Genomic DNA, 14,922 nt, shown 5'->3' with positions numbered 1-14,922 from the left:
GGAAACTTCACAAGAAGGCTTCTTTGGGGTGGTGTTCAAAAGCCTCGTCACGTTTCGTTGAATGTCAGGAATATCGTCAAAATCTCTTTCCTATCAAAGCGAGTTTGAATTGGCAGAATAGGAAGAAGTCTGGAGGGTTGAGATCTGGCAATTATGGGGGATGTTCAAGTTGCACCACCCCTTTTCTTGTCATGAACTGTTTGATGATATTGGCTGTGTGTGGGTGAGCATTGTCATGGACAAAAAACAATGAACCTTGTTGTGCGTACTGGGGTCGTAATAATAATAATAACTTAAATGTTTCCACCTTTTCAATACAATATATTCACAAGATTACAAAATTATACGGTACTAGTTTCGACCCATCTAGGGGGCGAACTGCTCGTATACACACTTCAAGGACAGTCCTTGATCTTTATAAACACGTACCAGCATCGCATGCGTTTCTTTCAGTATCTAGGGGTCGAAACTAGTACCGTATAATTTTGTAATCTTGTGAATATATTGTATTGAAAAGGTGGAAACATTTAAGTTATTATTATTATTACTTATATATTGTTCAATACGGACCAAAAACATGAAATTCATAACCATCAATACTGGGGTCGTACCATGCTTGGATGTTTCATGAAACTGGTCAAAATTTCAATGTACGCCGTACAGCATTCAACGTCGTTCCCTCAGATAGAAATTCCTTGTGGATAATGCCTTGACTATCGAAAAAGGTGATGAGCATTGTTTTGATGTGTGGCTTTTCGGCTGTGACCTTTTTCCGACGTGGGGATCCCCAAAAAGACCATTTCATGCTTTGCCATTTCATTTCAGGGTCGTACCTGAGACACCGCTTTCATCTTAAGTGACAATACAGTTCAAGAAATTTGGTGTCGCATCTGCCATTTCGAGAAAATCCTGTGAAGCCTCTAAACGTGCCTGCTTCTGATCGTCAGTCAAGTGATATGGCACAAGACGAGAACACGTTTTCCTCTTCCCTAACTTCTGGGAACCGATTTGTCGCACAATTCACAGTTAATCTACAGTTCATTTGGTATCATGCGCACAGTTAATCGCCGATCGTTCATGATTAATGTCCTCACCTTCTCAATGTTTTCGTCACTGACGGCGGTCGTCGGTCTTCCGTTACGGGGATTGTTAGAAACACTTTCCTGGCCTCCTCGAAAACGGGCGAACTGCTCGTATACACACTTCAAGGACAGTCCTTGATCTTTATAAACACGTACCAGCATCGCATGCGTTTCTTTCAGTGTCTTGCCAAACTTAAAACTAAACTGTACATTGATCTTTTGGCCGTTCATGTTCCTGTTCACAGTTCAGAATCAACGCACTAAACACGCACTGTGTCAAACAGGTCTTACACGGCATACACATGATGCTCAACAGAACAACGTCGGGAGCAGGTGGTCAAAACCTGCTGCTATGCAGGTGCAATGTTGCGTGTCGCCAATGGTCCTTCTCTGCCTACAATAGAATTTTATTGGATCAGCACCAAAACATCTCAATGGAAAACATGGAGAAGTATTTGGTGTTACACTGCGCATCACGATAAAGTTACTGTACTATTTATGTTACTTGATAGGGGTTTAACACATTGAGTGCCAAGCGACCCCATTTGACTGCGCTGTAAGTGTGTGTTTCGAAGCTTTATAAAGCCTCTTCCTGCCGTCTGTTCGCCATCTATTTAAGTACGTGCATAGTCCACCTTTCATTCGTCAGTTCCTATTTTTTAAAGTTAAAAATTTCGTGATTGTTCCGTATTTTTTAATATATTTTTATTTGTTTTTTTTTAACGATTTAAATTATTTTAAAATTTATATATCCACTTCGAATTGTCAAAATTAAGTCCTACACTGTTTTCCTAAGACTTCAATTACGTCACCTTTTACTGTTCGGCCGGAGAAACAAATGCCTACAAGACCTGCCTAGCAACAACTATACATAACTGCATATCGCAAGTTTCTCATATTAGAACAAGTCCTTTAACTCGTTACCGATCTCAAATTCAACACCTTCATACGTCCTCATATGTGAATGCGGATTAACAGGATTGTACTAGACTTGTTTATGAACTTCAACTGGATTTGTTTCGGAACGAAATAGTGGTGTTCTTTTTACTTTTTTGTCTGTGATAATTGTGTTATGAACATCAACTGGAATTGCTCCAGCACAAAATAGTGTTAATTTTTTGTCTGTGATCATTGTGTTAGTTGTTTTCAGATCTTTATGACTTAATTTTTGCACTGCTTTGCTAATTGGCTGATGACACTTCAAATGTGTTGAAACCAGTCCCAAATGAGCTGGTTGTAACTTATTTGGTTCAACTTAACAACGGAGTATTGAAAGGTGGATCCTTCCTTCTATTTAATATTGTAAATTCCTATTTTGGTGCAACCCCATATCGGTATGTCAGGAGTGTTCCGTGGGGTGACAGTCATTGTCTATATCGCGCACAGATTGTTTATGTAAATGTGCAGTGCTGTGAGTTTCCTTTTGTGCGAGTTAGTTTTAGTTTGTTAATTACTATCTCTAAGTTATGAGTAAATCGAGCAGTTAAAGACTTATTGCAGATAGTCTGGACGATTTATTGATCAAGTAATGATGTAGAGCAAATAGCGATCTTGCACATTCATCCACATTGATGAATTACAATCTTCAGCATACACTTCCCAACTGTACTCCGGGTTTCCAAGCTATTTTCATCGATACAGTCACTGTTTCTCATGTTGCACTATCATCACTGCTGGCCCATGTGTACAGACTCTTACCCAAATTAAAAGTTATACAAACATGATTTGCATATTCAATATTCCCACAAATTCTTCTTATAATATAATGCTCTTACATCCTAATTTACCAAATTCACATGACTTCCACCATTTTATGTAACAAAATTTTATACAAAAATTTCCAAACATAAAATTGGGAGATCATTTACAAACATTTCTCAACCTAAAATTGGGGATCATACTTTTGACTACAGTATGAACAAGCTAACATGTGTATCATAATCGATACATAACGCGTCCCTACAAAGGAAAAGCTTAAGTATGGCAGAGTGTTGGGACATTAACTACTGTATGACTGAGACTGCATATGGGGGCACGTGTACGTGTAGAATTCGTAATCACCAATATGACTCCATATGGAATCACAATATTTGACATAATATACATAAGAAGTTAACATAATGTATCATAAATACATCCTCATTTCAGCGATCACTTGCTTGGGTAACCCTGTGAACATTTTTGCCCCAGGGAGTAGCTCATGGCGCTAGACGGCAATCCCGTGAATTTCGATCTGGCACTCAGAATGTTAGACATTTTTACACTAAATTTATTTAGAAACATTTGTTTCATTTTCAGGGCATGAGGGCAACAGGAAATTAGTTGCAACAATAGATTGTGTAATATACAGTACTCCACAATTTATAGAGCATAACATTATTTTTAAATATTTTAAGTATATTGATTATACCTTCAACTTGATTATTAAATTAATATACTGGGTGAGTTGGCTGTGCGATTACAGGCGCATAGCTGTGAGCTTGCATCCAGGGGATAGTGTGTTAGAAACCCACCTCGGCAGCCCTGATGATGGATTTCTGTGGTTTCCCATTTTCACACCAGGCAAATGTTGGGGCTGTACCTTAAGGCCACGGCCGCTTCTTTCCACCCCTAGCTGTTTCCTATCCCACAGTCACCATATGACCTATCTGTATCGGAGCAACATAAAGCAGTTATAATCATCATCATCATCCTTTAACCGTCTCCAGTCGCCCAGATGCGGTAAAAGGATGTCAGGTCAAGAGGAATCCTGCTACCATATGTGACTGTCTGGCCGAGGGTTAGGTGATCATTACCAAACCGTACAAAGTGATGGTGGTGGTGATTATTGTTTTAAGAGGAAGTACAACTAGGCAACCATCCTCTAAAACCTGACAAACTATGGGAGAACAAACTGATAAGGGCAGAGGAGTTCTTCCTTAGGAGGCCTGATGAAGCCTTTGTCTATGAAATGACACAGATTCATCAAAGTCCGTTGTTGATGTGGCAGGAGACTGCCAACAGCTAAGGGAGATTACCCTGACGGGAAACCCTTTCTAGCGTTAGGCCTAGCAAGCCAGCAAGGAGAGTAATTACATCTGCTTTCAAAAGTAAAAAGAGACTCGGAAATCGTAAAGCAAATTGTAAAAATAAAGACGTAATATTTACATTAATACTGTCAAAATTAAAAAGCAATAGACTAAACTATCTGAAGCAACAACAATGATTTTGTCATAAAACACGGATGTATTTAAAACAATTTTACTGTCTTGTATCATAATCATAAGTTATTTATTTTAACTTTTTAGCCACATAGGACTACTTCGTCAGGTTTAAGGAGGTTTTTCTTCTTTTTGTCAGCCCAGTACTGTTTCATCCTTTCTGAACGTAATTTTCTTTCTGCTTCTGGAATCACTCTTCCTATTCTCTGCTTGTTGATTTTTGTTTGTAGTCTAGTGTGTTTATTTTTCAGTATTATGAGTGTATTGGTTTTGTATTTTAAATCTTTTATTGTAATATGCAACTACTCTGTCTTCTTTAAGTTCTGTGATCCATAATCATAAGTTATAATAAAAGGAATATTTTAAAAAATGTATATTTAGTGCATTAATCCTATTACATATTCAATTATATATTTAATTGTTTTTTAACTTTATATATATATTTCACACTTAGATATTACATAAATTCCAAACCCTAACGATACCCCTGCCTGTCTAAAGAGGCAACTGAAAGGGGATTTCTAGGGGTTCTCATCTTGAGCGTGGGGTAGGACCATGGTGTCCCTAACTGCGCCTGCAATTGTATCCATTTATTTATGCCAGGCTCCTATCTTTCCTGTCTGACCTTCCTCCATCAACTCTTGGTTTCTTCCGACCCTAAAGGTGATGTCAGGTTTGAAAGGCTTTGGGAGGCTCATTTTCGTGCTGATCTTGGCTGTTTCATTTCTGTTGCTTATTCCTGCTGAGGATAAATACTTAAGGAACACCAAAACAAGATGGTTGTGTAAGACTTGTAAATAGACCGAATAAAACGAGAGTGATCATCAGTCCAATTTAGTTGTAAATCATATTAATAGTTTTCCGTTGTGTGAAAGTCATTATTCTAGAGTTTCTGCTCCAAACAGAAAATATTTACCTGAAGGTCTTAATGCAGCTATGATGTATAAACGTTATTACTTGGATGAAACAGGAACATAATTCTGGAGATATTGTTAGTGAGTATATTTACAGGGATATTTTAAATACAAAATTCAATCTCTCTTTTTCCTCACCATCTACTGACACATGCAAGGTGTGTGATTCACTGTGCATAAAACTTTCAGATGCGGAGGAAGATGTTGAAAAAGCAAAATTCCAAAAAGTTAGATTTGGATCAATTAAAAGCGCAATAGGCATATAATAATCTAAAGACTGATACAGCTTATTCTAAAGACCACGGTTCTTTGAAAGTGATAGCATTCGATTTACAACAAGCTCTGCCTTTTCCCCATCTACACGCTAATGAAGTTTTCTACCAGAGACAACGAGCAAGTGTCCGTGCAGTTAGGGTTGCGCAGCTGTGAGCTTGCAGAGATAGTGGGTTTGAACCCCACTGTCGACAGCCCTGAAGATGGTTTTCCGTGGTTTCCCATGTTCACACCAGGCAAATGCTGGGGCTGTACCTTAATGAAGGCCACGGTCGCTACCTTCCCAATCTCCCACCCTTGCATCGCCGAAAACCTTTGATGTATTAGTGCGATGTTAAACAAGTAGCAAAAAAAAATTACAAGAGACAACTGTGGACTTATAACTTTTGTGTGCATGATTGTACCTCAGATGATGTGCACATGTATGTATGGCTAGAACACATTGCAGGATGGGGTGCTGATGAAATAATATCATGTTTAATTAAATATACTTCCGACAATCTTCAAAATATTGATCAGTATTCTGTTAACTGTTTTGCTCAAAATAAGAATATATCCTTAGTATGTTTTTGGTTGCAAATTACTCATAAACAATATGTTAAGGAAATAGTTCACAAGTATCTAGTATCAGGTCATAGCTACCTACCCTATGATAGGGACTTTGGACTCATGGAGAGGAAAAAAAAAAAAGAGTGGAAATATATTTGTATACACCTGCTGGGTGGGTAGATATTTAAAAAATAATAGGACAGGTAAAAGAAAATTTAATGTAACTGAAATTCAACAGGTTGATTTTGTAAGTTCAAAGCCTTTAACTGATAAAATTACTAATCGTAAATTTACTGAGGATAAAGAACCTGTTGCTTTCAGTCGCATTTCAATGCTGAAAGTCTCTGTTGAACAACCATGGAAATATTGTCAGGTATTGCTATTCAGATGGTATAGAGCAAGGTGCATATGTGAATATCATTAAAGGACAAAAGAGAAAAAATAAACACATCTTTGAACTACATGTTCAACTAATATTAAAATATTCCAACCCAAGGCCAATAAACCCAAAGAAACTTAAAAGATATTAATGACCTTTTGAAATGTGTTCCACCCATTCACCATTCATTTTACAATAGTCTGGTATCTCAAAATAGAACAGAAGATGGAAATATACAACATATTGTGGAGGAGGATGATAGTGAAGACATTTTTTATATTCCTGATTATGTATAATAGAGCTACTGTGTAATCTTGCAAAAAACATACTGAAAAAGTATAGAGAACTGAAAGCTCTTGCCTTTAATGATAAGTTTATAATCTTAATATTTTACTGATGGAACCACTTTGTGTACTGTGTAGTCACTTTAAATTCATATTAAAACTTGTAAAAGAACCATTAGGATGAAAATATAATTCATTATATTACATTTATTCAAATGACTTCTTTTCTTCTTTTTCAGGTACAAATGTCAGTGCAACAGTAGTCTAACCAAGAAAAAGAGTTGCAGGTTCCTCATAAAAACTGCAATATTTCTAAAACTACTTAACAAAAGATTTCATAACACTGTGGTTAAGTTAACGAAACATCATGGAATACACCACTACCAAAAAAGTGGGATTTCTGAATTCCAAGAAAAAACACAATTGTATAACTTTGACTTGCTGTTTCTCTTAGACTTAGACCACTGTTGCGCTGACTCCCTCAATTTTTTTTTTTACTACGAACTGTGGACATTTTTATGCAAAATTATTATATATTTTAATTTTCTAGCCAACATATGAATAGTTTTATGAGGGGTTTTCTTTTTGTCAGCCCAATACTGACCTAAACTTCATTGTTTTTCTGTATTGAACTGAGATTACAGAGATAAGTTTTTAGTAAGGTTCAACCTTATCTCTGTAAGCCCAATACTGTTTCATCCTTCACCGGGCGAGGTGGCCGTGCAGTTAGTCGTGCAGCTGTGAACTTGCATCCGGGAGATAGTGGGCTCGAATTCCACTGTCGGCAGCCCTGAAGATGCTTTTCCATGGTTTTCCATTTTCACACCAGGCAAATGCTGGAGCTGTACCTTAATTAGGGCCACGGCTGCTTCCTTCCTACTCCTGGGCCTTCCCTCTCTCATCGTTGCCATAATACCTATCTGTGTCGGTGCGACGTAAAGCAAATAACAACAACAAAAAAATTCACCCTTCCTGAACGTAATTTTCTTTCTGCTTCTGGAATCACTCTTCCTATTCTCTGTTGATTTTCGTCTGTAGTCTAGTGTGTTCATCTTTCACTATTTTGAGTGTATTTGTTTTGTATTTTAAATCTTCTATTGTAACATGCAACCATCTCATGTCTTCTTTAAGCTGTGTGATCTGTCTAATATTATTCTTACTCTTCCATCATTTTTGTATTATTTTTCTATTGATTCTATTTTAAAATTGAATTTTTAAATTGTAGAAATCATTTCAATAACTAATTTATTTACCCTCCTAGCTGCATAATATTTATTTCTCTCATAATAAAACTTTGAATTTCTTGTTTCACTTTTGAACTTTAATGACATTTTGCAAGATTATTTGGCCTCAGGTTGTTGAGTTTCGTAAGGCTGTGTTATCTGACTTAAATTTTATATATTTTTGACTTTCAGACGTGTTTTTGGTATCCCGAGAAGTGGAGAGGTCTCTAGCACGACGTGAAACTTCCAAGTGCCTTGCTTGGTGCCATGACAATCGCTCCAAACTGCGCAAGTTGAAGTCTACCATGGAGTTCAACCTTCGTATTCAGGAATTTGTAGAACTCGTTCGGAATGATCAACGTATGGATGCAGTAAGGTGAAATGATACTACGATATTATTGGTTTTTCCTATCATTGTACTGAGGTTTGTGGGATTCCCTTTATCAGAAGTGCCACCCACCACAGACTTTCAAGTTTTTGTTGTTGTTTGAATTTAGGCTAAACCTAAATCTGAAAGTACTTCTGAATTGTGATATTTAAGAGTAGAGAAGGAAAGTAACATTAGAAGATGACAAACTGCTGTATTTGTGTGTCCAATTTCTTTTCATATATACTGATCACTTTTATTGAACTGTGTAGATATTATATTGTCATTTCATTGCAGATGCAGTAGAAGTCTGTTATAGCGAGTATCCATAACAGTGAAAAATATACTTGCTATAGCAGATTGTTGTTGTCGCCAATTTTTCATTAAAGTCGGGAGAAAACCCATACACATTAAAATCAGTCTCAAACAACAATCAGTTTGTTCAAGTCGCATTTTTGCGGATGATATCCACACTAAGACTTACTCATTATTTTTCGAAATCCAATACTACGTGAAAGTGTGTGTTTAATTTCATCCTGAAAAAAATTGTACTGTCACTCCAGATGTTTCTGTGTCAAACGTTAGTTTTGTTCTTCAGTCACTTTACCAACCATAACCATATCACACCCCGTACTTATCTAAATTTCTAATTTGAAATTATCCCTACTTTTCAGTGGATCGTGAGTCGCAATGAAATGAGTGTGTGGCTGTGCGGTTCGGGTCATGTAGATAGTGGGTTCATACCGTCGGCTGCCCTGTTGTTTCTGTTGTTTTCTGTTGTTTCTCAGTTTTCACACCCAGCAATTGCTGGGGCTCTGTCTTAACTAAGGCCCACAGCCACTTCCTTCCCACTCCTAGCCCTTTCCTATCCCATTGTCGCCATAAGACCTCTGTTTCGGTGCAATGTAGAGCAAATTGTAAAAAAAGAAAGGAAAAAACGTAAGAATGAAATAGACTTATATTATTACTGTTCTTATGAACTGTAAATATATATATATTCAGTGTGTTCATACAAAAATGAATATAAGAATTGCTCCTTGCATTATTATGATGAACTGTCAGTGGAGAGATGGCATAAAATGACATTAGTAAACAAATAAGTTTCAGTGGTGTTTTTAAAAGAAGGAAAGGTCACAGTATGAAGATGAAGTTGGAATTCAAGAGGACAAATTGGGGCAAATATTTGTTTATAGGAAGGAGTTAGGGATTGGAATAATTTACTAGGGGAGATGTTCAATAAATTTCCAAATTCTCTGCAATTATTTAAGAGAAGACTAATTAAACAGCAGATAGGGAATCTGCCACCTGGGTGACTGCGCTAAATGCAGATCTGTGGTCATTGATTTGACTTTTTCAAGTTTTCAGATATGCATCAATAGGTTATAAATACTTTGTGGTTCATAGGTCATTCAGAAATTGCACATAGTGTGGTAAACTCGGAAGCATGGGCAAGCACAAATAGCTGCATCACATTCCTCACAACTGTAGACAGTCTCCAGTCGCCTTTGGTTTGACAGACACTCAACAAAATGTTTTCTTCAATGATTTCTACTTCTGGTCAGCAGTTTCTCAGATATGAAGTGACACAACAATTTATCAACATACACAAGCCAATTTAGAAAAGGTTATCAGAACATAGACATAGCAGTTTGCAGAACTGTATCATAACAACAAAACAACTACTTGCAAATTGTTTCAGGCAACCAAGAACTGACGTCTGTGGTTTCTGCTCTGAATCCACAAGATTATTTTATGTTAATCCTATTGATTCTTGTAAAACTACGTATAAACTTCACGTGAAAAGGGTTGTAAAGTATCAGTCACTGAAACAAAAATACTTAGCTAAAGTGAAAGAGAAGCAGAGGACACCCTAATATTAGAGTTCGATTATGGGCAGAACCTTCCTCTGCCTAAGATAAATGTTACATCGCATTTTTATAAAAGGTTATTGCGGTTGAATGTTTTTAATGTTCACTGTCATGACTCACGAAGTATATTCTACCTGTGCTTTTTAGAATGTGATGTCAGGAAACATGCCAATTCAGTGTAGTTTTCTACACAACATCTCAAAGAAACTTGAAACTTATAAGAATGTGAAAAAGATTATTTTTTCGGATGCAGCAGGGGGCCAGAACAAGAATTCCACAATCTCAGATTTTGTTCCTGGTTGTTGCAGACAAGAAAGATTAGAATAACACACTGTTTCCACTCCATGGTCACTCCTATTGCCAGTGTGACAGAAAGTTTGGGCTTTATGGTAACGTGCTCAAGAGTAGAAAATATTGAGTCTACTGAAGCTTATCTGACAATGTTGAAGACAGCACAAAATAATCCTTTCGCTTTTGAATTTTTTATGTCAGCTTATTGTATACAAGACTGATTGATGTATTGATGGACAACTAGCATCAGCTGTGTACCTAATATGTAGCAAAACACAGATGGTATATGGTGTACTGAAACTTAAAATTGGAAATAAGTACAGCATAAATTATTGTTAAAACTAAACTTTCTAAGTTGAATATTTTGACATACTCCTATCCAAAAAAAAGTTTATCAATACAACAGACTTCCACAGGCATTCTAACAATACTGGGTATTTTGTGCATATTAAAATTTAATCTCTATTAAAGTTTTTCATGCACTGTAGTTTAAAAACTTGAATTTGAACATGACTGCTCTCCTCCATTTCTTGTGTTCACCAATAATTGAGGCGATGTTTGTAACAAAATTGACTCAAGTCGTTTTTCTGGCAAATGCATTTTTATCATCCTCAATATGTTCATTTATACTCCAAATATTATTTCGTTATGTCAGTGCGAGATGGCAGGAGCTTGCATTATATACAGCTGTGTAGCAAGTTGTTCTTCCGGCAAACAGCTGGGCCGACTTAGGTGCTTTGACGTGGAGGTATCGCACATGTGTGAATCAGTGAGTGTTGTCTTGTGTACTAAAAATGTTGTAAATGTGCACATTAATATGCTCTTAAAACTAAACAAAATACACATACCAGACGCCTTATTTAATTTTAACTCAATGTTAAATTGATGAACATGTTTAATTCCTTGCAAAATGATGCATGTCAGTAGCTTTCAGCAGTTTTTATTTTGTTGGCCAGAATTAATTTATACGCTGAAAATGATTGTTCTACATCGACAGATGTAAGTGGGTAATACTTGAACACTGCTCGAAATATTCTTCTGGCAAAATCTGTAGGCATTTTTCAGTTTAATCTGGTGAAACACTGCAGTAGACAAAGAGCAAATTAACAGATGAACGCACTTGTTTAAGCAAACCTCGGGAGGCTACTGTAAGGAGAAGGAAATAGCTATTGTGAAAAACGTCATTATCCATCTACCTGTTTGTATTGCGACACCGAAAGCTTTTTCCTTGATCAGGGAAGGCTTCTTATGTCACCAAGGGATGTATAACATACAGAGTTCATTTGATTTTTCATTTCGTTCAGAAGTCTTAGATAATCGATCACACATGTAACCGTACGAAAGTACGATCCCCAAATTTTAGGTTAAGAAATTTCGTAAAATAATTTGTAATGTTAAAGTCATGAAAATCATGTAACTTTGTTTATTTAGAATGTAAAAACGTAATATTATAAGAAGAATGTGTAGTTAGGGAATATTGCATATGTGCATCATTATATTTTGTATAAATTTCCGTTTGGGTAAGAGTCTGTAAATATGGCCTAGCCGTAAGGATTGTGCAACCGGGAAAACAGCGATTATATCAGGAAGGATGGTTGAAGTTAGTTGAATGTGTTGCAGCAAAGTGGCTTGGAAACTCGGGGTACGGCCAGGTAGTATAGGCTGAAGATTGGAGTGGATCAATGTAGATGTACATGAGTGGATGTTCGATGTCACATCAGACGCACAATAGCCTATACGCGGGCTTTGTTTTAAGCGAGGTTGGGTTGACTGAGCGACGCGTGAAGAAGTGCCTGTGAGAGCGTTGCTACTAGTAAACTTTTCAGGATGCTATAACCACGTGCAGCAAGCCTATATAAGTATGAACGTGTGTGCGGCAATTCATTCTGACTCTGTTTCCGATTGTGTTTGTGTTCTTGATTCTGTGTGTTTCTCACTCGGACCGGCGCGCGGAAGCTACTTGCGCAGATTCCTAGGCGATGCTCTATTGTTCTTAAGTATATTTTACCTACGGAGTGAGCAGGCTAAATATCGCTGATGCTACGAGTTTCTGGTGGCTGTTATGTAAAAGACGCTACTAAGTGTTTATTTGTAATTCCAACTCTGTATAATAATTAGACTATAATTCTTCTACGAGATAATTTACAGTGGATGTGGTGATGGGTACCGAATCTACATTCGGTAGTGGATGTGTGGTTGTGCATAGAGCTAATTCTTGGTAAAGGAAATCGTCGGCCGAGCATGCAGTTTCAGATGGAGAAATGTGAGGTGTCACACTAACCTGTGCGGCAGTCGGGAAGGACTCAAGACGTCTATGAAGAAGTGTGTAAATAAGGTTAGGGATGCTCTTCGTAAAGAAGGTTGCATCCGTATGTAGAGAAAGTCATCGTACTGTTCTTTACCAGAATACGATTTTTGTTCTGTAACAGTGGAGAGTGTAGTGGGACTCTTACCTGGAGGTATGTTAAGAAATGTATATCTCATGAAAGTAATGATTTTGTTGGTGGTAGTAGTGTGTATATCTGCCTTAGTAAACGACAAACAAGTAGGTCTCGTCAAGTAATGATTTTGTTGTTGGTGGTAGTGTGTATATTTGTCTTTGTAAACAACAAACTAGTAGGTCTCGTCAAGTAATGATTTTGTTGTTGGTAGTACTGTGTATATTTGCCTTTGTAAATGACAAACGGGTAGGTCTTGTCAAGTTATGATTTATGTTGCCTTTGTGGGCAGCAATCAGGAGTGGGTCTCAACAAGTGATGATTATTGTGGTATTTATTATATTTTTTAAAATTATTTTGCGAGTAAAGTCATGGAATGAAACTTGCAGTAAATCTTTTATCAGTGGAGTGAGGATGAACCTGGCATGCTACCCACATCTAATTTCAGGGGTAAACAGGTAAGGTTATAAAGCAAGTCTGGAGCTTCGTCAGTCTGATGACCGTCGCCTTGGGAGAGGGAGTTTCTCATTACTCTACATAGTTATATATTCCTGTAATTGTTTTATACTTTATTTTACTCACCGTTTATTCATTTCATATTTTCATAGCTTGCAGTAGTTACACACATAAGAGAATAATTTGTCTGTATATGCACTAATGCTCAAAATATGCATTTGCATATGCACATATACATTTTTATAAATCCGGGCCCTACTTATGACTTCAAATTATTAATTTTTTGTGATGATAGAAGCGATGGTATTTGTTCATATAACGGATTTTTTTTCTAAATTAACACTAACAGAAATTTAAATAACGTACAAGAGAACAAAAATCTGTTGAAGTCGCCTCCTCTAATCCAAATATCCTCCCCCCCCCCTCCTACTACAGGCTGAGCTATTTCCCCTTCCCCCACTAATAGCACTGTTTCCCCCTATTGTCACTAGCCAAGTTCCGCTGGGCGAAAGAAAACAAAACTACAACACGCACAGTAGTGTGGCAAGAAGCACGTCAGAGAGAGACTCGGTCTAAACCAGCTATAGGGAGTTTCATTTATGGTAAGCTTTTACGTCATACATTAGTGACGGAATCTCTTTTCTTAGAAATCCGAGGGTTTTAAAACCCATTAATTTTTATATCTTTCTTTCCAGACCTTGTCTTTAAATAAAAGGAATATTCTTAAGATTTAAGCCACAATATGGTCATGCAGTGCTGGTCTTTGCCATACGACAGGCGGTCTCATAAGGTTTCAGATTTCTTCTACCAGAATAGCTCACTTTGAAAGAAAATTATACAAGTTAATGCTTTTAAATGTTCTGATATGGATTTAGTACCAATCCATTTCCGAGGCCAGAATTTTGATCTCCCCAGTCAACACACAAAAACCACCAGATTCCAACAATGCTTGCAACATTTTTCAACTAAGGTCGTTCATATTTAACTTTGCAGAAAGATTGTTTGCAAGAAGTGTTAAAACTACCTCATTAAATATATGTATATTTGTTCTCCATGTTTTCTCAACAGCTCAAAAGGAACTTCAGTTTTAAATACGAACAGCAATAATGGACATTGATTCTGTACGAGACATTATGGCAGGCTTGTCATATTTCAAGTTATATTTCATTTCTTAACAATGAAGACAACGATATATATATATATATATATTTCCAAGTCATTTTATGTAAATAATGTATATATATATATATATATATGTATACCTTTTGCGTTTCTCAAATAATCCTTAAAAAGGCATTTGGGTCCTTCCATTTTTTTCAATTATTGTTTTTGAGTTTGTATTCTACCACATGATTTTAAGGCTGATGAAGTCTCAAATAGAGACGAAACGTCCCTAAATAATTTAATATGTTTTTTAATTAAATAGTTCACTTGGAAATTGATGTGTGTTCATTGGGTGGACCAAAACCTAACATTGTATCATAAGGGTACAGATGTCGGATCGGGTAGCATGGAAAGAAAGATTTCGAAACTTCTTAAAAGTCACTTAATAGAAATGGTAGGTTATGTGCGTGCTTGGATACTTCTCCTTGGAACGG

At 36.7% G+C, this 14,922-nt stretch overlaps 1 protein-coding gene across 1 annotated transcript in view; it reads left to right on the top strand.

Annotated features, from left to right (window-relative positions):
- Kaz (Katazuke) overlaps positions 1-14,922 on the top strand; it is a 127,750-nt gene that overhangs the window by 33,309 nt on the left and 79,519 nt on the right. The window contains exon 4 of the mRNA XM_067151425.2: positions 8,097-8,280. Within this exon, the coding sequence (XP_067007526.1) occupies positions 8,097-8,280 (184 nt within the window). The remainder of the gene's footprint in view (positions 1-8,096; positions 8,281-14,922) is intronic.

Source organism: Anabrus simplex, chromosome 7 (genome assembly GCF_040414725.1).
Source record: "Anabrus simplex isolate iqAnaSimp1 chromosome 7, ASM4041472v1, whole genome shotgun sequence".
NCBI lineage: Eukaryota > Metazoa > Arthropoda > Insecta > Orthoptera > Tettigoniidae > Anabrus > Anabrus simplex.
This window is presented reverse-complemented; position numbering and strand designations above follow the sequence as displayed.